General features: G+C 43.1%; 1 protein-coding gene across 1 annotated transcript; it reads left to right on the top strand.

Annotated features, from left to right (window-relative positions):
• Positions 1 to 4,473: 4,473 nt before the first annotated feature.
• On the top strand, positions 4,474 to 16,389 carry fam32a (family with sequence similarity 32 member A). The gene is made up of 4 exons (XM_072244028.1): positions 4,474 to 4,598; positions 10,789 to 10,939; positions 12,455 to 12,508; positions 16,228 to 16,389. Exons 1-4 carry the CDS (start codon positions 4,528 to 4,530, stop codon positions 16,294 to 16,296), a joined length of 345 nt encoding a protein of 114 aa, XP_072100129.1. The 5' UTR covers positions 4,474 to 4,527; the 3' UTR covers positions 16,297 to 16,389.
• Positions 16,390 to 24,104: the final 7,715 nt, after the last annotated feature.

The raw sequence follows: 24,104 nt of genomic DNA on the forward strand, positions 1-24,104 counted from the left end.
GGGAACATCAAAAACTAAAACATACGTATTAGACCAAAAGATATAGGAGTAGAATTAGGCCATTCAGCCCATCTAGTCTGCTCCAATATTCCATCATCCCACTCAACCCCACACACCTGTTTTGTCTCCATATCTGTTGATGCCCTAACCGATCTGAGTATTTTAAATGTACCCACAGACTTGGCCTCCACTGCAGTTTGTGGCATAGCCTCCCACAGATTCACCATTCTCTGGCCAATTCTAAAAGGTCGCCCCTCAATTTTGACGCTGTGCCTTCTAGTTCGGGATACCCCCACCATAGAAAACATCCTCTCCACCACCACCCTATCTAGTCGTTTCAACATTTGGTAGGTTTCGATGAGATCCTCCTGCATTCCTCTAAATTCCAGTGAGTTTAGGCCCAAAGCTGCCAAACAGTCCTCATATGTTAACCCCTTAATTCCCAGGATCATCTTTCACTGGACTTTCTCCAATGACAACACATCCTTTCTAAGATATGGGCCCCAAACTATTGACAATACTGTGAGTGCAGCGGGACTAGTGTCTTATAAAGGCTCAGCATTATCTCCTTTATTTTATATTCTATTCCCCTTGAAATAAATTTGCCTTCTTTACCACAGACTCAACCTGTAAATTAACCTTCTGGGAGTCTTGCATGAGGATTTCAAAGTCCCTTTGCACCTCTGACGTTTGAACCCTCTTCCATTGAGATAAAAGTCTGCACTATTGTTCCTTTTACCAAAATGCGTTATCATACATTTCCCAGCACTGTATTCCCTCTGCCACTTTTTGCCCTTTCTTCCCATTTGTTCAAGTCCTATTTCAATTGCATTTCTTCCTCAGCACTACCTACCCCTCCACCCATCTATGTATCACCTGCAAAGCCATCAATTCAGTTATCCAGAACAATGTTGACAAACAATGTGAAAACTAATCACTGGCAGCCAACCAGAAAAGGTCCCTTTTATTCCCACACACTGCCTCCTGTCTGTCAGCTATACCTCTATCCATGCCACTATCTTTCCTGTAACACCATATTATTTTCTTAAGCAGCCTCATGTGTGGCACCTTATCAAATGCCTTCTGAAAATCCAAGTAAATGACATCCACTGCCTCTCCTTTGTCTATCCTGCTTGTTACTTCCTTGAGGAACTGTAACAGATTTGTCAGGCAAAATTTCCTTTTACAGAAACCATGCTGACTTTGACTTACTTTATCATTAATCTCCAAGCACCCTGAAACCTCATTCTTAATAATAGACTCCAACACTTTCCCAACCACTGAGGTTTGGCCAAATGGCCTACGATTTCCTTTTTTTTGCCTTCCTCCCTTCCTAAAGAGTGGAGTGACATTTGCAATCTTCCAGTCCTCCCAGAGCATGCCAGAATCAAGTGATTCTTGAAATATCATGACCAATGTATCCGCTGCCTCTTCAGCAACCTCTCTCAAGGGTCTGGGATATGGTCCATTTGGTCCTGGTGACTTATGCAGCTTACGCACCTTAATACGTTTGAGTTTGCCTAGCACTTTTTCCTTTGTAATAGCAATAGCACACACTCCTGCTCCCTGACACTCACAGACCTCTGGCACACTGCTAGTGTCTTCCACAGTGAAGACAGATGTAAAGTACTCATTAATTTTAGCTGCCATATCTTTGTCCACCATTACTACCTCACCAGCATCATTTTCCAGTGGTCCAATATCAACTCTCACCTCCCTTTTACTCTTTATATAACTGAAAAAACTTTCAGTATCCTGCTTTATATTATTGGCTAGTTTACCTACATATTTCATCTTTTCCCTTCTTATAGCTTTTTTAGAATCATAGAAAAGTACAGCACAGGAGTAGGCCCTTCAGTCCATCTAGTCTGTGCCAAACCATTTAAATTGCCTACTCCGATTGACTTGCACCAGGACCATAGCCCTCCATACCCCAACCATCCATGTACCTACCCAAACTTCTCTTAAATGTTGAAATCGAGCTTGTGCTGGTGCTTGTCCCACAATCTCACAACCCTCTGAGTGAAGAAGTTTCCCTTCATGTTCCCCTTAAATTTTTCACCTTTCACCCTTAACCCATAACCTCCAGTTATAGTTCCACCCAAAATCAGTGGAAAAAGCCTGCTTGCATTTACCCTAGCTATACCCCTCAAAATTTTGTATATATCTATCAAATCTCTTAATCTTTTATGCTGTAAGGAATAAAGTCCTAACCTATTCAATCTTTCATTATAACTCAGGTCTTCCAGACCCAGCAACATCCTTGTTAATTTTCTCTGCACTCTTTCAACCTTATTTGCATCTTTCCTGTAAGTAGATGACCAAAATTGTACACAATACTCCAAATTAGGCCTCAGCAAAGTCATGTACAACTTCAACATAGCATTCATCTCCTGTTCTCAGTACTTTGATTTATGAGGGTCAATGTGCCAAAAGCTTTCTTTATGGCCTGTTACTCTACTTTCACTGAATTATGGGCCTATAATTCCAAGATCACTCCTCAGTGCTCTACCATTCACCGTGTAAGACCTACCCTGGTTGGTCCTACCAAGTGTAACACCTCACACATTGTTGTCTTTTGTTGGATTTTAAAAGCTTCCCAATCATTCAACCTCCTACTCACTTTTGCTAACTTACATGCCCTTTCCTTGGCTTTTATGCAGTCCTTAACTTCCTTTGTCAGCCATGGAAAGCCTCATCCTCGGAGCAGATGCGACGGTGATGGAGGAACCGGGAATAGGAATAGGCGTTCCGTTCCAGGACATCTCAAATGTCCTCTTTCTTTAAGGATTGTGGTTTCCCTTCTGCTGTCATCAATGATGCCCTCACCCGGATCTCCTCCATTTCCCACATTTCGGCTCTCACCCCATCTTCCCGCCACCACAACAGGGACAGAGTTCCCCTTGTCCTTACCTACCACCCCACCAGCCTCCGGATCCAGCACATTATCCTCCGCAACTTCCGCCACCTTCAACAGGACCTCACCACTAAGCACATCTTTCCCCTCTCCACCCCTCTCCGCTTTCCACAGGGATCAGTCCCTCCACGACTCCCTTATCTGCACATCCATCCCCACTGATCTCCCACCCGGCACTTATCCCTGTAAGCGTAAGTGCTACACCTGTCCCTACACCTCAGCTCTTGCAACCATTCAGGGCTCCAAACAGTCCTTCCAGGTGAGACAACACTTCACTTGTGAGTCTGTTGGGGTCATCTATTGCATCCGGTGCTCCCAGTGCGGCCTCCTCTACATCGGTGAAACCTGACGCAGATTGGGGGACCGCTTCATCGAGCACCTCCACTCCAATCGCCACAACGGACAGGATCTCCCAGTAGCCACCCACCTCAACTCTGCTTCCCATTCCTATTCAGATATGTCCATACATGGCCTCCTCTACTGCCATGATGAGGCTAGACTCAGGTTGGAGGAGCAACACCTCATATACCGTCTAGGTAGTCTCCAGCCCCTTGGTATGAACATAGAATTCTCCAACTTCTGGTACTTCCCTCCCTCCCCCTCCCTTCCTCTATCCCTATTTCACTCTACCTCCTCCCCCAGCTCCCTCACGGTTCTGCCTCCTTCTTCTACGATCCATTGTTTTCAGGGCTATGACGTCAATGCTTCCCCTCCCCCACCCCTTTGTCTTTCAAATTACTGGTCTTTCAACTGAAGCTACAAGCATTCTTCAAATCCTTCCCCATCTTTCATTCTTCAGTCCTGACGAAGGGTTCCGGCCCGAAACGTCGGCTGATCGTTTCTGACTGATGCTGCCCGACCTGCTGAGTTCATCCAGCGTACTGAAAGCGTTGCTTTGATCCCAGCATCTGCAGATTATTTTGTGTTTCAAATCTCTTACTATCTCTTCTTTCAGTTGGTCCTGACGAAGGGTCTCGACCCGAAATGTCGACTGTGCCTCTTCCTAGAGATGCTGCCTGGCCTGCTGCGTTCCACCAGCATTTTGTGTGTGTTGCTTGAATTTCCAGCATCGGCAGATTTCCTGTGTAGATGTTTAAAGGGAACCGCGTTGCTGGAATTGCCGTTCAGGCGACGACTGATAAACTCAACATTGCCGTGGTGGAGAGGATATCCTCAAAGCCCAGTGGCCAGGCTGTCTGAAAACTACAGACCCCTCGATTATTCTCCGTCCTCTGCCCCTTCGACATCCACTCCTTTCAATATGGGGCAGCCAGTCCCGGGCAGCCCACGTCCTTCGACGGGCTTAGTTTTCTGGTGTTGTAACTGCCTTTAACAGTATCACGAAGCAATCATAATTTTACAAGTAACAGAAAACACCTTCATTCTGGATTGCAGTCCATTTGCAATCACATATATCAAGGCGAGGACTATCACAATCCCGGCTGCTGGTTGGGTGCAGCCAAATGTGTCGGGGGGGGGGGGACTTGGATCTTCAGTGGGCGGGGCTCGCTGTACGTAGGGGCGGGGCCGGCTCGAGCCTTGTGGGCGGGGTCGGCGACAAAAGGGGCGGAGTCAGACTCGCAGAGTAATCGGTCGGTCCGCGGCTGAAGATGGCCGAGTACCAGGGGGTGCAACGCGGCGCCCTCCGGCTGAAAGGCGTCGCTGATCTCGGTGTTAAGAAGTAAGGAGCCGGGACTGGGATCTGGCGCGGGTGGGGAGTCGGCGGGCCCAAGGTCGAGCTCTTCCCCCAGGGGGCCGTGACGCGTTGAAAGCCGGGTAGGCCTTTTCCCCGGCATCGGTGGCAGTTCAGGGAGGCTGGTTCCGGAGCGGGCCGGCTGTTTGTCTGGAAACCCGCGGTGTGCCGGACACCGGCGGTGCTGTTGCTTCTGATGGCGGATTCCAGCTCCTGGCCCAGTGTAGGGAGACGGAACCCGGCAGGTGGGCTGCTTAGTGCCCCATCAGTGCAACAAGGATAAATCCTGAAGAGTGCGTTCCTTCTTGTTGTGGCGTGAGCCGTGTCCGCAGGCTCAATGGGTATCAGAGGATCATCTTGCTTGTCTCTCAATTGTGAAGATTGGAGTACTTTAAACTCAACCACTGAAGATTACTTTAAACGGGCTTATATTTATTCAACACAAAGTTTTTTTTCATTACCCCAAAACTGCTGAAGTGAAAGGAGATGGTAAAACTGGATCAGATCAGTGCCTAGATTTTCCAGCACAGCTATAGCTGGTTAAATTCGGCTGTTGGATTCCTAAACTGAGTCAGAATGACAGCAATCAGAACCTCACAGGAAATTTGGGATCAGTGATACTCTAAGTGTTTGAGTTCTCAATTTGGCTAATCCTGCAAAAGATATAGCTAGTTTTCCACCTAGTGTTGGTCATATTTCATAATACTGATATAATAAACATAAGGTGTGGGAAATGTTCAGGTTGGTCTCATCAATGGAGGTTTAATACTTAACGCGAATATCTTCAAATAATGAACGCTTTAGAGAATGTGCAGCCTTTATAATATAGCATGGATACTTTTAAATAACACTAGATAACGATTTTTTTAAAGTATTGCTTCCAAAGAATTTTTTTATGATGGCTTGCTTGAAGCTGAACTCAAATATAATTTCAGACTACTTGTGTCATGTAGGAATTTAGAGAAACAAGAAATTAGCTTTTATTGAATATAATGTGTTTAATTGTATGACAGTGCTGATGCTTTACAATAGTTCAAATAAGCTAAAAAAAAGTTTTGGTGATTTTCATTTATACTCATGTCTGAGGCTTCTTGCTTAAGTGTCCAACAATAATCAGCCAGCGTTGATGGATTCCAGTTACACTGATACTGTTTCTCCATGACTGCAATATCCTGGTCAAAGCTTTCACCATGCTTGTCACTGACTGCACCAAGACTTGCAGGAAGAGGTCTAAAAAGGAGTGCAGAAAATAAATCTTTAGTGGCATGTTGCACGGCTACATGGTTTTGTATGTTTGAAGCATGTTATTAATCAGCTGCATGTAGTTTGGTGCTCTGTCGTTGTCTTGAAAATTTTCAACAACATCCTTGAATGCCTTCATGTGATTTTTCTCAGGTTGCACTGTAAGTTCTTTGAATTGCTTGTCTTTGACCTGCTTGATTTGTGGGCCAACAAAAATGCCTTCCTTAATATTGGCATCAATTATTCTGGGTAACATTTGTCTCAATTATCAAAATCCTTCATGGAAATGTATCTTCTCTCTCTTCGGTTGTCCATCGAAATCTGATGACGACGTCCTCAGCTTTAATGGTGAGATCTTTGACTATACAGTCCTATCCTGGACCCACAAGCTCTATTGCAGGTGGGACATGCATATGTGCTAGTGGTGGCAACCATGGCTGCATTTTTCCTGACTCTCTTCTGCTGTCTTCTGGTTGTTCTTTCCATCTCCAGAATACGAACCCCGTCCCTACACAGCTGTCGCCAAGTGGTACGGTCAGCAGCAACCTCCTCCAGGTCCTTGGGTCTGATCTTGCACTTCCTTAAAGCATTCTTCGTCTGATCCTTATAGCACTTCGGCCCTCCAGCTGAGTGTTGACCATGATGTAGTTGGCCATATAACGCTCTGTGGGATAGCTGACATGGGGGCATCCCTATGACGTGTCCCAGCCACTGCAGCTGACGCTGGGTGATCATGGCCTCAATACTTCTGCAGTTGGTCTTTACAAGTATTTCAGTGTGAGGCACTCATATAACTTTTCTGAAACCACATCTGTCCTAGGCATGGCTGGACAAGATAGAAAACTATTCAGCTTAGATTGTGGGCAACATTTTAATTGACTTGAATTATGAATTGAAATAACAAAAGTAGGCAATTCCAAAAAATGGTGTGTGTTAGGGAAATTTCAGTTCAACCCAAAATCTATAAGATACACTCAAAAGTATTCAAGAAGCAAACGTTTTGTTGTTGAGTGTACCTGCTCTTCATGCATTATGTCCTTGCTTGACGTGCTGTATAACTCAACCCTGACATGGTCTGTCAGTGTATCAAGTGCATTCTATAGAAGGAATTTGGGGAGCATAGGTTGCTATAACACTTTTGTTTACAGTTTTAGTTGTGTTTAATATGATGTCATGTACCCCGTGACAGGTTAAAGAACCAGCAGAAATGGAAAACATTTTGGAGTCCGGTATTGCTATTAACTAATAATATTTATTAGTAACTATGCAATACAATAATATAAATGCCGATAAATCAAACAGGTTAGCAATGATTATATATGAGTAAGTGTGGAAGTATATGAAAACCAAGCTTCTTCAAGTCTAGGGGTAAATAGATAGTGTTATGATAATGAGTAAAGTTCAGTTCAGTTCATGGTATAGATTTCCCCTGCCATCCGAAGGTAGAGCGTTCCTCTGAAACGGTTCGTAAGCTGAAATGTGGTAAAGTGAAGAAGCAATTACCATTTATTTATATGGGAAAATTTTGTGAGCATTCGCAGACCCAAAAATAACCTACCAAATCATGCCAAATAACACATAAAACCTAAAATAACAGTAACATATAGTAAAAGCAGGAATGATATGATAAATACACAGCCTATATAAAGTAGAAGTACTTCTCTACAACGATTGCCTGCACAGATCTCCGTACCGAAAATCTCACGCAAGCGCTCTCGGCAGAAAATCTCATGCAGGCGCTGTTGGCATAAACGCACTCTCCAGTAACCTTTAAACTATGAAGCTACCAAATAACATGTAAAAATACACAGCCTATATAAAGTAGAAATAATGTATGTACAGTGTAGTATCACTTACGGGAATTGGGAAGACATCGAGCACACTGATGATGGTGTGTTAGACTGAGTCGTCGCAGGTTGGGGTGGTGCAGTGGCCCCCACCCTCCAGGCCGCCGACTGATACATTGCCACGAAGCACGCAGGGGTAGCCGGGAGGCACACAGCACATCTTTAAGAAAAAAGCTGAAATAAACATGCTCACGTAAATGTCGATGCAGATCAGAGGTGATTGCCGTTTGCATCATCTCTGATCTGGGCCGACAATTACGTGCTAGGCGGCACCTAATTAATTAGCATGTTTATTTCGGCTTTTTTCTTAAAGATGTGCTGTGTGCCTCCCAGCTGCTGCTGCATTCTCCGCGAATCGGTACAGTATCTGTCGGGGGCCTGGGGGTTGGGGTGGTGGGACAAGGGGGTGTCATCTCATCGTCGATCAAGGCAGGCAGCTCATCTTCTCCTATGACTACCTGCCTCAATGTCGAAGGTCGAGGTTCGTCGTCTGCTGTGGCTGATGTGGGAGGCTTGCTTGACTGCTGAGCCTCGCGCATTTTTCTATCACATAGTTCTTTGTAAGGACTCAAACTATCTTGCAAATATCCCCTAAACCTACATACCCTTTCAAAATTAAAGTCGTACTTTATCATTGCAGTGAAAATCTCACGCAGTTGCTTCACGTTCAGTTCCTCGATGACTTCACTTTCGCTACTGCATTCGGTTTCGATTGTTATCCTTTTCTCGTCCAATTGCATCAGCTCTTCATCTATCAGTTCTTGGTCATGGAATGCCAAAACCTCTTCAACATCATCTTCGTCAGCTTCTACAAGCCAAACTCACGTTGTCCTTGCTTCGTTCACCAGGATTGAAACGCTTAATTATGTCTAGTTTTACGCTAAGTGTAATACCCTTACGAGCTCTCTTAGGCTTTTCCGACACCTTAGAACTCATCTTGCTAACGGCTGCTCAATGCAACATGTTTAAGCAATGCCATTCCGAATCCGGGGGAGAGCAGCTGCTCAGGGTGCGTGCTGCCTTTTATCTTGCGCTGCCTTTCTTTGTAAGAGTGAAAACACCTTCTGAAAGTGAAAACAGGGTACTAATGTAGGTCTTTCGTAACAGTGAGGTTTCATAAAGTGAACGTTCGAAAAGTGGGGGACACCTGTATTTAGTTGAGTAGTGATGGAGAGAGGGAGAAATTTGAGTCTTCCGGTGAGCTGATGCCGTCGATCTTCCCGTTGTCCTCCGAAATCCTTTTAAAAGTCACCGACTGTGACCAGAACAAAGGGGACCGTTCTTCTGTGGTGGAGCTATCAACCCAGGTGAGGGTGGACACACAACTAACTCCCTACCGGTCACACCCTTTTCATACTGCGAGAGCCACTGATCGATCCTCCAAAAACCCACTTTTTCTGTGGGCACAACAGAGCTCATTCAATGTCCAAAAACATATGTTTCAGGTCTATCATCTGTCCTTCTATTTATCACCCCATACTGAGTACCAACTGTCTCTCAAATCAGCTCCTCCCTTCTCTCTCTGTGTAAGAATGTACAAGCAGGCCATGTCCTTGTAGAAATGTAAACATGCTACTGAAAAATCATAACACCATCTCAAAGCAGTCTTCATCTCTCGCTTAAAAACAAGATGTCGGTGTTAAATAACTCTCTTTCTCTTTTTAAACAAAGTGTCCGTTGTTGAGCCCTCCCCCCCCCCCCCCCACCAAAAGCATAGTTCATAGGGGTAATTCAGGACCCCGTCACAATGGCAATATGCTGAATGCATACAGAGTATGGCTGATTGGGATGAAGAATTCCATCTCCCTCTTTGGTTCAGTTGCTGGCATTGTTGGTTCCAAGCAGAAGGTTCTTGATGCCGATTCAGTACTATACGGCTGGAGGTGATGAGTAATGGTCCCATCTAACACTTTGAGTTGGTGTTAGAGATTTCATGTCACTTAGCTTGAAGAACAACTTAGTTCAAGTGTTTTAGTAAATAATTATTTTTTCACTTTAAATTATTTGATTCCTGCTGGTGGGAGCATATTGTGTACAAATGAAATGCTTTATTGCTTTATACTACTATGAAGTATCCCAGAATATTAATGTGCTTTGGGACAGATGAAATGGATGAAAGACACTGTGTAAATGTAAATGTCCCTCAAAGGTTCAGTGAGTTAATCTTGACCTCTGATGCTAGCTGTGTGGAGCTGGCACCCTCTCCCTCTTACTCTGTTGGTTTTCTCTGGGTATCTAGTTTCTTCCTGCAGGTCGAAGATGTTTGGTGGGTTAATTAGCCTATAGTGTGTAGGTGAATGTAAAATCTGAGGGTGGGGAGCAAGGGGGCTGATGAGAGGATAGGTTTCTGGTACAATTATTGGGGGAATTGGATTGCTGTTGTCAGACGACATGGGCAATGGGTTGAAGAACCTTGTATTTCATAAGGAAATATGGAGCATGGGTAGATTTTAATTCAAGATAGTCAGAGGTCTGAAAAATGAGTGATTAAATGAAAGGGTGGACACCAAAGATAAAGAATTATCAGAGACTATTAAATGTGAAGAGATTAATTTCTATACCTTGTTTCTGAAAAAATTCCTCAGCAATGGCTAATATTTCAGAGGACATTTATCTTGAAATTGACAGATTTCTGTCAGATAGTTCTTGCATTCTGATGGTGAGCCCAAAGCTAGTGTGGCCCCCCATGAAGCTCATGCTGATATGCTGCAGCATTTACTTATTTAACTGTGCTCCTTTCTGTTACTATATGAAATTACTCTCCTTTTTCTTACAAAATTTGTGCTATTCTGCTCACATTTTGAAACTGTATAAATGTATCCAAATAATATATATAATTTCTGTGCACCCACAGACGCATTCTAATTCTCCTTTCCCCACTCACCCTTGTCCGTCCCTCCCACCCTGGTAAACCCATTCCTTCCCGACACCTATTTTGGACGACCTGCTTCCTCCATCACTGCCCGTTCGTCTTTTTCTTACATTGTGTTCACATTGATCTCCAATTGTCCCTGCTTCTGCTTCTGATGGATTCTGGAACAAATACTGAAATGGAAGTCTTCTGTGCTTGCTTTTCCAAAAAAAAACAGGAAGAAAAAGAAGAATAAGGAAACCAAGAAAATGCTGGAACAGATCACCTCAAACAAGCAGCGGCTTGAAGATGGTGGAGAAGGTAAACGAGCATCTATAGACAAGAGGACTCCAGCACAAAAGGCATTTGACAAGATGCAGGAGAAGCGGGTAAGCTGTTAAATGTAGTGAATGAAACGAGAGACCCTACAAGTAGTGCAGATCCACAGTTAGTAGGTACCCTTAAAGAGAAAAATTAAAACAAAAGCATGTTAATTTTTGTGTATTTGTTCTGTCAGAGCTGGAGATTTTGAGCAAAACTCACAAAATGCTGCAGGAACTCAGCAGTTCAGGCACTCCTGATGAAGGGTCTCGGCCCAAAATGTCAGCTGTTCATTACCGTTTGTAGATGCTGCCTGATCTGCTGAGTTGCTCCAGCATTTTGTGCATGTTGCTCAGGATTTCCAGCATTTTCAGGACCTCATGTATCGCAGAGCTGAAAGTGATAGGATTGTGGACTAAATACAGTGGATGGGAGAAATAACAGGAATGAGACTGTATGAATAACAAAGGAAGATTTGACAATAGTCATTTATGTGATGCTCATCTCATGAAGAAAGAAAAAGACACATTATCGGGGTAGTGTGTTGTCATAGAAAGGGCAAAGAACTGCCTCATGGCTCCGACAACCTGGTGTTCAATCCTGGCCTAGGCAGCTGACTGCAGAGCTTGCATGTTCTTACTGTGACTGTTTCCCTGCATGCTCAGGTTTCCTTCTACATTACAAAGACATTGGGCTGATGGGTTGGTTGCTCCTGGTGTATAGCTGGGTAATACAATCTGGGGCAAGTTGATGGGAATGCGGGAAGAATAAAATGGGATTAGCGTACTTGAATGTCTCATAACGGGAGTATACTTGTTTCTATGCTATCACCGATGTTTCTATTTTAATAGTCAATCTGCAGGCAGTTGCAATCTGAAGAAAAAGCAGGAGGATCTTGTTGAAGAGATGGGATAGAATAGCATTCATTGACTCTCGCTAGAGACAAGAACATTTGTGTATTACTTGATCAGTTCATTTTGGCTTTGGACTCCTGATTTGATGTGGTACGTAGGAGCAGTTGAGGCCATCGATAAATCACCCGTGATTAAATTGAATGGTGTGCCAGGTTTAGAGCCAGCTGGCCCTCTGCTCCTGTTTTCTTGTATTCATTGATGTGATACAGATTTCTAGTTAGAGAAAGAAGAAATGACTGAGTAATGTTTAAAATTGAGCAGAAAAAAATCAAATATGAAGTAGAAAAACTTCATACACATAGCACACCCTGTATGCATACATAAATGCTTGTGTAGAAATGATAAAAGATAAATAGGAAAAATAGAAATGTACTAATATGGTTGCTAAATGGATATCTTGCAGTCTTTATCTAGTTTGATATTACCCTGTTAGCTCATTCAATGTCTTTGCTTAAGAGCCTTACGGAAAACTTATTCAGAACTGAACTACCCAATATCACACACCCTTCCTCTCCCCTTGTACTAGGCTTTTCTCAATGCTGTTTACTTTATGGGATTTACTGTTAGATGTATCCTCACACCTCCAAGTAATTTTGTAAAGCTTGTGGCCAACTTTATTTAACTTTCTTCCCACTTTTTTAAAAGTAATCTTCTGATTTCTTTATGCAGCAAATTGAAAGGATCCTAAAGAAGGCATCAAAAACCCACAAACAGAGTGTTGAGGTAAGCTTATTTAAGAGCTTAAAATAAGTGTCCTTTTTAATGTAAAATTGAGAAATTCATTTTAATTTTTAATTCCTTGAGAATGACTGAGATTTATTTTGTCTATCCTGTAAGCAGAAAAGTTATTTCTGGATCTAGAAATGGGAATTAAATCAGTGCAGGTGAGGGAAATGTGCATCAGGAAATATCTAGGCAATAGTGATCACAGTATACCAAGTTTTAAAATAATATTTGAATAGGACGTGCAGTGCCTTGAAAAAGTATTGAAACTATTTTCACATTTTACTGGCATTTTCTAAATTTAAAATGTATTGAAATAGGATTGAGCTAATCTGAAAAACATAGTACATCATGTCAAATCAAAAGAAAAATTCCAAAACTTGTCAACAATTTACTAAAAATTAAAGACCAAAACTGAGGCTGAAAATGTACTCATCCCTTTTGATGATTACTAAGCTAACTTTCCTCAGGTGCAATATACTGTATGACTGTAACAGTTCACCTACTTTTTTTGACGTAGAAAATTGGAGGATCACCTGTTTTCAATGAATTCATGAGAATAAACATCCCCTCTCTCTGTAAGGTCCAACAGTGTGGTAGATTTTAATCAGACCAAACCAAAATGAAGACAAAAGAGCATTCAAGACAAGTCGTGGAAATGATAATAGAGAAGCACAGATCTGGGGAAGGGTACAAAACCATCTCAAAAGCACTGAGCATACCTTGGAGCTCAGTGCAGACCATGGTGGAAAATGAAATCAGAGCCACACTGTCTAGGTCAGGCTGCCCTTCTGAACTTAGTCACCGAAGAAGAATGGCACTTGTAAGAGGCTACTGTGTGCTATCAGTCATTCAGAGTGAGCTGCAATTAGAGATTAAATTCATGGCTCCATAATCTCAAAGGCCTTGCACAAAAAGGGTATTTATTGGAGGAGTGGCAAGTAAGAAGCCCTGGCTAAAATAAAATAATCTTGTTGGTAAAGACTTTGCAAAACATCACTTAGAAGATACTAGGAAAAAAAATGTGGAAGTAAGTCTCGTGAGACTAAGGTGGGACTTCTTTGGCCTCAATACTAAGCAGTACATGTGGCATGAATCTGATACTACTCATCAGCTAGAGAACACCATCCCTATGTGAAGTGTGGTGGAGGTGGCGTCATACAATGGGGATGCTTTTCAGCAGCAGGGGCTGGACATCTGGTCAGGATTGATGAGAAGATGACTGTTGCTAAATACAGAGAGATCCTGGATTTAAAAACCTGCTGGGCTCTGCCAGAAAGCTTAAACTGGGGAGGAAGTTTGTCTTTCTGGAGGACAACGACCCAAAGCACACTACCAGGGTAACCATGGAGTGACTTCAAATAAAGAAAATTGATGTCCTTGAGTGGCCCAGTCATGTCCTTGAGTGGCCCAGTCAGAGTTCTGCCCTTAACCTGATCAATATCATGGCAAGACCTTGAGATTGCTGTCCATCGTTACTCCCCAACTAACCTGGCACAGCTTAAGCAATTTTACAAGGAAGGATGGGTCGGCTGGTGGCGCAATGAGATCAGTGCTGGGCTCAAGAATGGAGATTCCCGAGTTCGATCCGGTGACAGACCGCCCCCGTGCGCGCTCTCCATCCGCGCTGGGTTGATGTCGAGCTCGCAACTCGGCCTTGTAAAATAATACTGCGAAATGTCTGAGCGAGGAGTGGCGTCCCACACAGCCTTTCGAACCGCGCCTTGTAAGGCAAGAAAATGCCCGACACTGGCCTCTCAGGTCTGAGTTGACGTCATCATCATCGTGGGTAAATCTTGCTCCATCACATTTGGTAAAACTAATGGGGACTTGCTGTCTTGCAGTACCTGAATCAAAAAAGACTACTGGCTGTAATGGCTGTGAGGTGTAGTAAAGGAGGTTAGGTGAATACTTCGAATTGCAGACATTTTAGTTTTTCATTTTTCATGCTTTACAATTCTTCTTTGGGGGAAAATTGATTCACAAAAAAAGATTCACAGTTAAAAGTGTATTATAATGAGGGATTTTGATCAATTTATGTGAACAAAGGGTTGGGGGCTGGATACTTTTACAAGGCACTGTAACTGAGACAGCAGTCAAGGTACATGATCGGTCAATGAAAATTTAGGGATGATGAAACTGAACAAGAAAATCGAATAGGTAGAATGGGTATTATAATTTAAATTAAGGAGGAATGTGTTCTGCTTATAAATGTGGAGAGCAATGAAACAAATTGGGTGAATTAAGAAATACATTAAGAAATAAGAAATGTGTATTAAGAGCAAAGGCCTAGGGGCTGAGAAAAGTGTTTAAAATTACTTCAAAGGTACAGGGAAATTGAGTTTAAATGATCAAGGGAACAGAGGAAATAAGTATTCTGTAGTTAAATAACAAATTAACATTCAGGATAGTGATAGCTTATGAATTTTGTCTTCAGCCTCTATGATATTTATGTAACTAGAAAAGTTGTAACTAAAGACCTGTTTCTCAGTGGCATGTAGGTCATTTTGAACTACACTAGACTTCTTTATAAATTGTTTTCCATATGTGTCAAGTTTTTTATAATTACTCTTCTCCGATTCCCTTGGAAAAGTGGTGTTGAGGTACCAACTTGAAATGCTTCAGCCCACATAAAGAAGGTACTGTCACGTGTTGCTGTTGGGTTTCCAAGGAGATGAACTGTGAAGAAATGGTAATACATTTCCAAGTTGAAATGATGTAGAACTTGTAGAGAATCTTGAAGTTGAATGTTAGTTTGAGTTTGCAGGATAATACCAGGCTGAATAAAGACAGTAACAGTTTGCTCACGATATAAAACCCTATAAAAAGAAGTTTGAAATTTTCCTTAGTACGTTACGTAATTGCTGCTTCCTCTTCTGCTAAAATGCAATTTCAGTCACTCTTAAAATGTCAAGCCAATTGTTTATATCTTGTGACTGTTTAATGGTCATGCCTATATTTTTGACTATGCATCAAAGTTGGTAGCATTAGCAACATAATACTAATGGATGGCATGTATGTTAGTTAAACTGCTGTTTCACTGGTGGTGTTGCTTGTAACCCAGGACACCGTGATCTGTAGAACCCTACAAGGTCTATAGCATTCCAGAAATGCACCCACTCACCCCTGCATGTATTTTTGCCAATGAGGAATGAGCATGTTATTTTGGATGAAGGGTCGATGTTGTGGATTAATGCAGTGGTGATGACCTTCAGGGCGTGGGTACAGCCTGGACAATTGAACAGGACATTCTAAACTGTAATTAAAATATTAGGGTTTAAATCTCCCCAGCTGCCGCCACAGTGAGCCTGGTCTTGATCTGAATCTATGTTACTTCTGTGTAGTCACTTTCAACTTGTGGTCTAGTGTCTCCAACGCAAGGCTGGCCATGAGTTACAATTAGCTTTGGCTCAATTATTAGCCCTCAATAATTGTTTAAATAAGATATATGTTGCAAATTGTACCTGCAGAAGTAGAGCTGTATGATTGTACAGTGTAGGCAGTTTGTGGCCCACACAGACATGACAAAAAATTTAACTTGAGGGAGGTGTGTTTTTTTAAAAATGCCAGCCCTGCAAAACATCCTGCCTGTAGCGCTCCTTTTGCACCTCACATTTTGCTCAGGTGTCCATGCCATATCCCTCTACTGCTGTCTTCTGAGCTTGATTTATTGATGACTAAGTACTTCCCACTGATCTGTAACTTTCCCTCTCTTACAGGAGTTTAACCGACACCTGGATACTTTGACGGAACATTACGATATTCCTAAAGTCAGCTGGACTAAATGAGATGGTTGCAGCTTTGGACAGCATTTTTACTGGGGTTCCTGTTATTATTTTCAGTGTTCTCTATATCTGTAATAAACACAATAGATTGTCACAGTTCCTGTGTTAACTTGCGTGACAAGAGACCTGCATCTCAAGTAATGGATACATCAGCATCATGCCACTTTGTAAAAACACAGTGCCTCACTAAAGTATTCAGCCGCCAACCCTTTGTTCACATGATTGAATATTACAACCAGGGATTTTGTTCAATTTAACTGAAAGTTTTTATTTGTGAATCACATGCTGTGTTTTTTTTATAATGGAGCCCACAAAACGGTGAAAATTGTAAAGCATGAAAAGCTAAAATAATTCAGAAACTGAAATGCTAGCTGTTTGAAAGTATTCATCCCCGCCCCCGGCTTTGTTCAGTACTTAGTTGAACCATTTCTTGCAGCTATTGCAACCAGTAGTCTTTTGGATAAGTCGCTATTAGCTTTGCACAATGTGATAGAGCAAGATATGCCCATTCCTTCTTGCAAAGTTGCTCAAGCTATGGCGGGTTAGTTGGGGAGTGGCAGTGGACAGCAATCTTGAGGTCTTGCCAGAGATGTTCAATTGGATGAAGGTCAGGACTCTGAGCCGCTCAAGGACATCAATCATCTGCATTTGAAGCCACTCCGTGGTTACTCTGGCAGTGTACTTTGGGTTATTGTCATGCTGAAAGATGAACTTCCTCCCCAGTTAAGCTCTGTATTTAACATCATTCATCATCCTTAGAACATTAAACACGTTCTGCACAACTGCTCACTCTCACCTGATTTAGCTGACACTGACCTGCTCAACATCAACCAAACAACACCAGAGTGGCTGGCTGTCTGCTGTGACAAGCTATGATGATGATCCTTAAAACTCTTCTAGAAATACCTTTTTGCAAGGCTTTAGATTGTGGAGCAATGAACTTCATCTCCACTTGCAGCCACTGACTTCCGCAGCTCACTCAGTGACTGTTGGCGTCACAGCAGCCTCTCTTACAAGTGCTATTCTTCTCTGGTGACTATGTTTAGAGGGTTGGCCTGACCTAGGCAATGGGGACTGGATAATTTTTCAAGGCACTGTAATTTTTCTGGCTGACCTTGCTTTTGAAATGATTTGTTCTTAGCTTTAGAGAAAGATAATAAATAACTTATTGATCAACTTTGCAAAGATAAATGCAGAAAATGGTACCCTGTCATGTGACCTTGAGAGCAAGTTTTGTACCCTGAATGTTGTTTTATCTCAGCTATTTTTTTTATTTAACATTTGCTTAGTTTTAGATCCCAGTCCACATACAGCATATATAGTGTTATAACTTGAATCTTGTTAGTCTGCCTGCGGTACACCTTACAGTGAGGCATTGTGGTGGCAGTTTTTCTCCACATGTGGTCTAAAGCTGAATTCATTTTGAAACAGGCTTCATTTTAAATGTGACCAGGCAAGTTTATTGGAAGAAGAGAGAAATATCCAGAAAGGAAGAGCCAACATTTTACGAGTGACTTTGCAAAGGAACTGCATCTTCCATTGTTGGGAGTAGAGTTCTGACTGAGATGTTTGGCTGTTGAGTTAATAGAATGTAAGCAAACAACAGGAAATCTGCAGATGTTGGAAATTCAAGCAACACACATCAAAGTTGCTGGTGAACGCAGCAGGCAGAATGTAAGCTATGTTTTGTCAGTCTTGGAGGTGAGAAGGTTATGCATGTGAATATCCAGTTCATCAGTTAATTGCATTTTTTGTGTATCATGTTCGGCTGCATTAACTGACTGCACCCAGTTTCAATACGTGGGATGTTCTGAGTTCTATATTATGAAAGCCTTTTGTTTTCTCCAATGTGTAATTTGCTTTTTTGTTACTTTGTGATTCCTTTTTGGGGGGCAATTCTGTTGTGACCATGAGACAGAAGGTTGAGAAGAAATTTTCATGAATTTGAGTTTCACTATTCAGCTGCCACCTTTTTCCTGGTTACCTCAGGAGATCTTTGTGTTTCTTGCTTTGTGCCTCACAGCAATATTACCTTTTTTGTATAATAACTTGAAACTCTTAATTATTCTAGCATTTCACAGATAAATAATTTTTTTTTAAGTTGTTCTTCATAGACATATTCATCTCACCTGGATTCTAAATGCTTCTTCATTACTCTTGCCTACCTTGCTCTAAAATGCAACAACTATTCTAGTGGCTGTGAGCAGAATAGCATTGGGTTGGTTTTCTGCAAATGGTTCAGCAGCAATCTGGCCAGAAAATTGTGGTTTGACATTCACAGAACAGAAACTTGAGCACAAAATCTGGACAGTCTGATGTTCCACTATTGGAGATACCGTTTCTGGATGAGACAGCAAAAGTCTCCTTTTTTTTTTGTTCAACGTCACAAACTAGGTAATTATCTGAATGTTTGTAGGAATTTTGTGTGAGTAAATAGTTGCTCTGTATCTCTATCTGAATGTAGAATCATTTTTAAAAGCACTTTAGCTGTAAAAAGCATTAGGATATCCTCAAATTAAAGGTACTCCAAGTTAATCCAAGGATATGGTAAAAGCAGAATGAGGGAATAGAACTGGCACTGGACGGTGAAAAAGAACAATGACTGAGCCTCCACAGCCTGCTGGGATAGTAATCTCCATCATAGGCTGTGTGCTTAGCTGCCTGCTCTGTTCACTTTAAACTCATGACAGTGGCTAAGCACGGCTCCAGTGCCATATCCCAGCCCCTTCAGCAATCTGACCATGGAAATAGCCACAAATCCTCTGCAGCCAACCTCTTCTGGGGAAAATCTGCACCTTCCATCTATGCTGCTTGGCATCTGTAACCAGCTCAGCGTATCTTACAAGTTTCCACTCGTACGCCTCGCAGACTGCATCTTCCCAGGACCCTGTGAGCTCTGAGATTTCTACAGCCTTCAGACTGCTGGACCACAAGACCAAATCTGGTCTGACGGTGGTAGTGACTACCTCCAGGGGAAATATTAGCCTTTTGTCAAGGTGGACAGCCATGTTTCAGTCATGAGCAGGTTTCAGTATGCCTGACACCAGCCGTGTCACTGAGGGAGGCACTGTCTGTCCTTGCTGGACAAAGGGGATGGTGGTTCTTCCAGTCATATGGGGCTTAGAGTTGTTGTCAGCCTTTGCTTCTCCACAATGGATGTCAAACATCTGAGGACTTGGTTGTGCCTCCATTGTATCTTCCTTGAGCGAGGCTTACTTTGCAAGATCAGAGGATGTGCTTGAGGTTTGTGTCTCTTCCACAGAGTGAACAAGCTGGGTCTTCACTGAGCCACTGGTTCAGATTTTTGGGTGTTGGGAGAACGTCACAAACAGTTCTTATCAGGAAGCTAATCTTCCTTCCTTCCTTTTCGCATAAGTCTTTCCAGCTGAATTTTCTTTTCTGGATGTTGTCCATTGACCCTGTTTTTCCTGAGACTCTGCTCTTGCACACCTCATCTGCTCCCCCTGTTGCTGTACCTCCACCACCATAACTTGCCTTTGCTTTTGTGTTGCAGTCTGTGCCAAGGCCCCCTCTTTCAGATTGCACCTGGCTCGCCATGTCTGCAAACCTGAGTGCTGCTTTTGCCTGTTTTACTAACTCTGCTGGACACCATTTCTCCCTGCTAAGGTCCTGGGTGCAGTATCCCGGACAATAAAGAGATTTTGAGAGAGTCGTTTCAAGCCTCACCTTGGCACGCTTGAACTCTTCAGTCAGCCGCGTCACAGACAACTCCAGAGCTCCTTTGCCATACAGGTAGATGTTACTTAGCGATCTTGGTAGGCCTATCCACTTCTTAATGATGGAGCTAACTGTCCTCTCCAGCTTTTCAACATGAGTGATGCGGACTTCATACGGAGTCAGTGGCCACAACACCTGAGGGAGCAATCCAAACTGAAAGCACCAGAGCTTGAGGTTTCCTGGCAGCAAGGTCGTATCGGGGTGTAGCTATGGGCACTCGCATGGGCCCCAGCTATGCCTGCCTCTTCGTTGGTTATGTGGACAGTCTGTGCTCCAAACCTACTCTGTACTGCTCCCCAACTTTTCCTTCGCTACATTGGTACTGCTTCCTGAACCCATGCTGAGCTTGTCAATTTCACTGACTTTACTTCAAACTTCCATCCCAGCCCTCAAATTCACTTGGTCTATCTCGGACACTTCTCTCCCCTTTCTCGATCTCTCGGTCTCCATCTCTGGAGACAGACTGTCCTCTGACATCTTCTACAAGCCTGACTCTCATAACTGCTTCAACTACACCCCTTCCCACCCTGCCACATGCAAAAATGCTATTCCCTATTCCCAGTTCCTCCGTCTCCGCTGTATCTGCTCCCAGGATGAGGCAGAACATCCAGGACATCTCAAATGTCCTTTTTTTTTAAGGATCGTGGTTTCCCTTCTGTCGTCATCAATGATGCCCTCACCCGCATCTCCTCCATTTCCTGCACTTCAGCCCTCACCCCATCCTCCTGCCACCACAACAGAGACAGAGTTCCCCTTGTCCTCACCTACCACCCCACCAGCCTCCGGATCCAGCACATTATCCTCCACAACTTCCGCCACCTTCACCAGGACCCCACCTCTAAGCACATCTTTCCCTCTCCACCCTTCTCCGCTTTCTGCAGGGATCGGCCCCTCCACGACTCCCTGATCCACACGTCCCTCCCCACAGATCTCCCACCCGGCACTTATCCCTGTAAGCGTAAGTGCTACACCTGTCCCTACACCTCCTCTCTTGCCACCATTCAGGGCCCCAAACAGTCCTTCCAGGTGAGGCAACACTTCACTTGTGAGTTTGTTGGGGTCATCCATTGCATCCAGTGCAGCCTCCTCTACATCGGTGGAACCCAACACAGATTGGGGGACCGCTTCGTCTTGCACCTCCGCTCCGTCCGCCACAACGGACAGGATCTCCCGGTTGCCACCCACTTCAACTCTACTTCCCATTCCCATTCGGATATGTCCATACATGGCCTCCTCTACTGCCATGATGAGGGTAAACTCAGGTTGGAGGAACAACACCTCATATACCATCTAGGTAGTCTCCAGCCCCTTGGTAAAAAACATAGAATTCTCCAACTTCTGGTAATTCACTTCCCCTCCCTTCCCCTATCTCTATGTCACTCTGCCCCCTTCCCCAGCTGCCTATCCCCTCCCTCATGGTTCCACCTCCTTCTACTACCCATCGTATTTTCCCCTATTCACCTTTCCTGCCTATCCCCTCCCCCACCCCTTTATCTTTCCCCTTATTGATTTTTCACCTGGAACCTACCAGCCTTCTCCTTCCCACCCTCCCCCCACATTCTTTATAGGGCCTCTGCCCCTTCCCTCTTCAGTCCTAACGAAGGGTTCCAGCCCGAAATGTTGACTGATCTTTTCCAGGAATGCTGCTCAACCTGCTGAGTTTCTTCAGCGTGTTGTAAAGGTCTTACCGATATCTTTAAGCCCTTTGATGATTTCTTCTCTCAGCAGTTTCACTTGATTTGTATCACCTGAGGTTTACATCGTACCAATGCCCCATGCTTTTAATTGGCATTTCTGACACAGTAAGATTGCTTTCTCATCCACATGGAACTTGTAGTCAGTCGACCAGCCTTCCTTTCACTATAGAAATGTTCCTAGACTTCTTTGTTTTACTCATCGTTCAGGCCCATTTGATGTCTGAATGCAGCTTCTCAAGCAATCATTTGGTACATGGGATGGTAGTTGTCAGGATGGTTAAATCATCCATAGGTGCCTAGACTGCTGATAGGCGTAGTCCTGTCTTCAGTCGTTCTCCTCCAACTACTCATTTAGAAGCTCAAATGATTACTTCCACTGCCATGTTAAAGGCCAGCGAAGAGATGGGCATAATGGCAGGTTGCACCACCTCCACAGGCTGCCAGGCTGTGTTGTACTCTGCAATTATCAGTGAGAACCGGAGATATCAAAAGTAGGCTCTGATCAGGGTTGTAACATATTCTGGTACATGGAAGAATTCAAATGAAGACCACAGGAGGTTATGCGAGACCACCCCAAAAGCATTGGCTATGTCTAAGAACAAGACATGGAGGAGTCTGCCACTTTTAGCAGTTTGTATTTAATGCAAAATGATACTTGTGTGTTCAAAGCAGCCAGGAAAACCTGGCAACCCTGCCTTCTGCACATGTGTGTAGATGAAGTTATTTTTCTCCAGGTAAGTAGACAACCTTTGTGCTATAACACTGAAAAATATTTCCTCTTCAATATTTAATAAGGATAACATCTCAGATGAATCACACATAAATAACAAACTAAAGTACATTAATGTTAAATACTGTAAGGTACAGAACATATGGTCTGGTATGGAAACACCAACACCCTTGAACAGAAAAGTCTACTAAAGGTAGTGGATACAGCCTGGTCCATTACAGGTAAAGTCCTCCCCACATGTACAAGGAGTGCTGTCACAGGAAAGTAGTATCCATTATTAACTAAGTCAAGCTCTTGTCACTGCTGCCACTTGGAAGGAAATACAGGAGCCTTGGGTCCCACAACCAGACTCAGGAACAGTTATTACCTCTCAACCATCAGGCTCCCGAACCAGAGTGATTACTTCACCTGCCCCAACCTATGGACTCACTTTCAAGGACTCTACAACTCATGTAATAAATAATCATTTATTACATACTGTCTATTATTATTGTTTTTCTTTTTATATTTACAGAATTTGTCTTTTGTACATTGGTTGTACATCTTTGTATGTAGTTTTTCAATGATTCTATTGTTTCTTTTTATTTACCATGAATGCCTGCAAGAAAATGAATTTCATGGTAGTATAAAATGATGTATGTATCTTGATAATAAATTTACAATGAACTTTAGAACACCACATGTACTGGTTCTTCCTGGCACAATTCTTCTTGTACAGTACACGTTGCAAGTTCAGTTTATTGTCATTCAATCATATATATACATACTACATACAATGTTCTTCCGGACCAAGGTGCACAATGCAGTACATTTAAAAACAGTCTGCTTATGAAGTTTGCTGATGACACTACACAGATTGGCCTAATCTCAAATAATAATGAGGCAGCCTACAGAGAAGAGATCATCACCCTCATGTAGTGGTGTCAAGAAAACAACTTCTCCCTCAATGTCGCAAAAACAAAGGAACTGATTATGGACTACGGGAGGAATGGAGACAGGCTAACCCCTATTGACATCAATGGATCTGGGCTGAGAGTGTGAACAGCTTTCCTCGGCATAAACATCACCGAGGATCTCACAAGGTCTGTACGTACCAACTAGGTGGTGAAAAAGGCACAACAGTGGCTCTTTCACCTCAGACTGTTTAAGAGGTTTGGTATGAACCCCCAAACTTTCTACAGGGGAACTATTGAGAGCATCCTGACTGGCTGCATCACTGCCTGGTGTGGGAATTGTACTTCCCTCAATCACAGGAGTCTGCAGAGAGTGGTGCAGACAGCCCAGCGCATCTGTAGATGTGAACTTTCCACTGTTCAGGACATTTACAGCAATAGGTGTATAAAAAGGGCCAGTAGGATCATTGGGGACCCGAGTCACCCCAACCACAAATTGTTCCCGCTGCTACCATCTGGGAAATGGTACTGCAGCATAAAAGCCAGGATCAACAGGCTTCCGGACAGCTTCTTCCACCAGGCCATCAGACTGATTAATTCATGCTGATACAATTGTATTTCTATTTTATATTTACTGTCCTGTTGTACATACTATTTATTATAAATTACTATAAATTGCACATTTAGATAGAGACGTAACATGAAGATTTTTACTCATGTAGATGAAGGATGTAAGTAACAAAGTCAATTCAA

This window comes from Mobula birostris, chromosome 26 (assembly GCF_030028105.1).
Source record: "Mobula birostris isolate sMobBir1 chromosome 26, sMobBir1.hap1, whole genome shotgun sequence".
Classification (NCBI taxonomy): domain Eukaryota; kingdom Metazoa; phylum Chordata; class Chondrichthyes; order Myliobatiformes; family Myliobatidae; genus Mobula; species Mobula birostris.

Coding starts and splice junctions, on each gene's coding strand:
- fam32a (XM_072244028.1), top strand. CDS start 4,528: ATGGCCGAGTACCAGGGGGTGCAACGCGGCGCCCTCCGGCTGAAAGGC. Junction 4,599..10,788: donor GCTGATCTCGGTGTTAAGAA/GTAAGGAGCCGG, acceptor AAAAAAAAACAG/GAAGAAAAAGAAGAATAAGG. Junction 12,509..16,227: donor CCCACAAACAGAGTGTTGAG/GTAAGCTTATTT, acceptor CCTCTCTTACAG/GAGTTTAACCGACACCTGGA.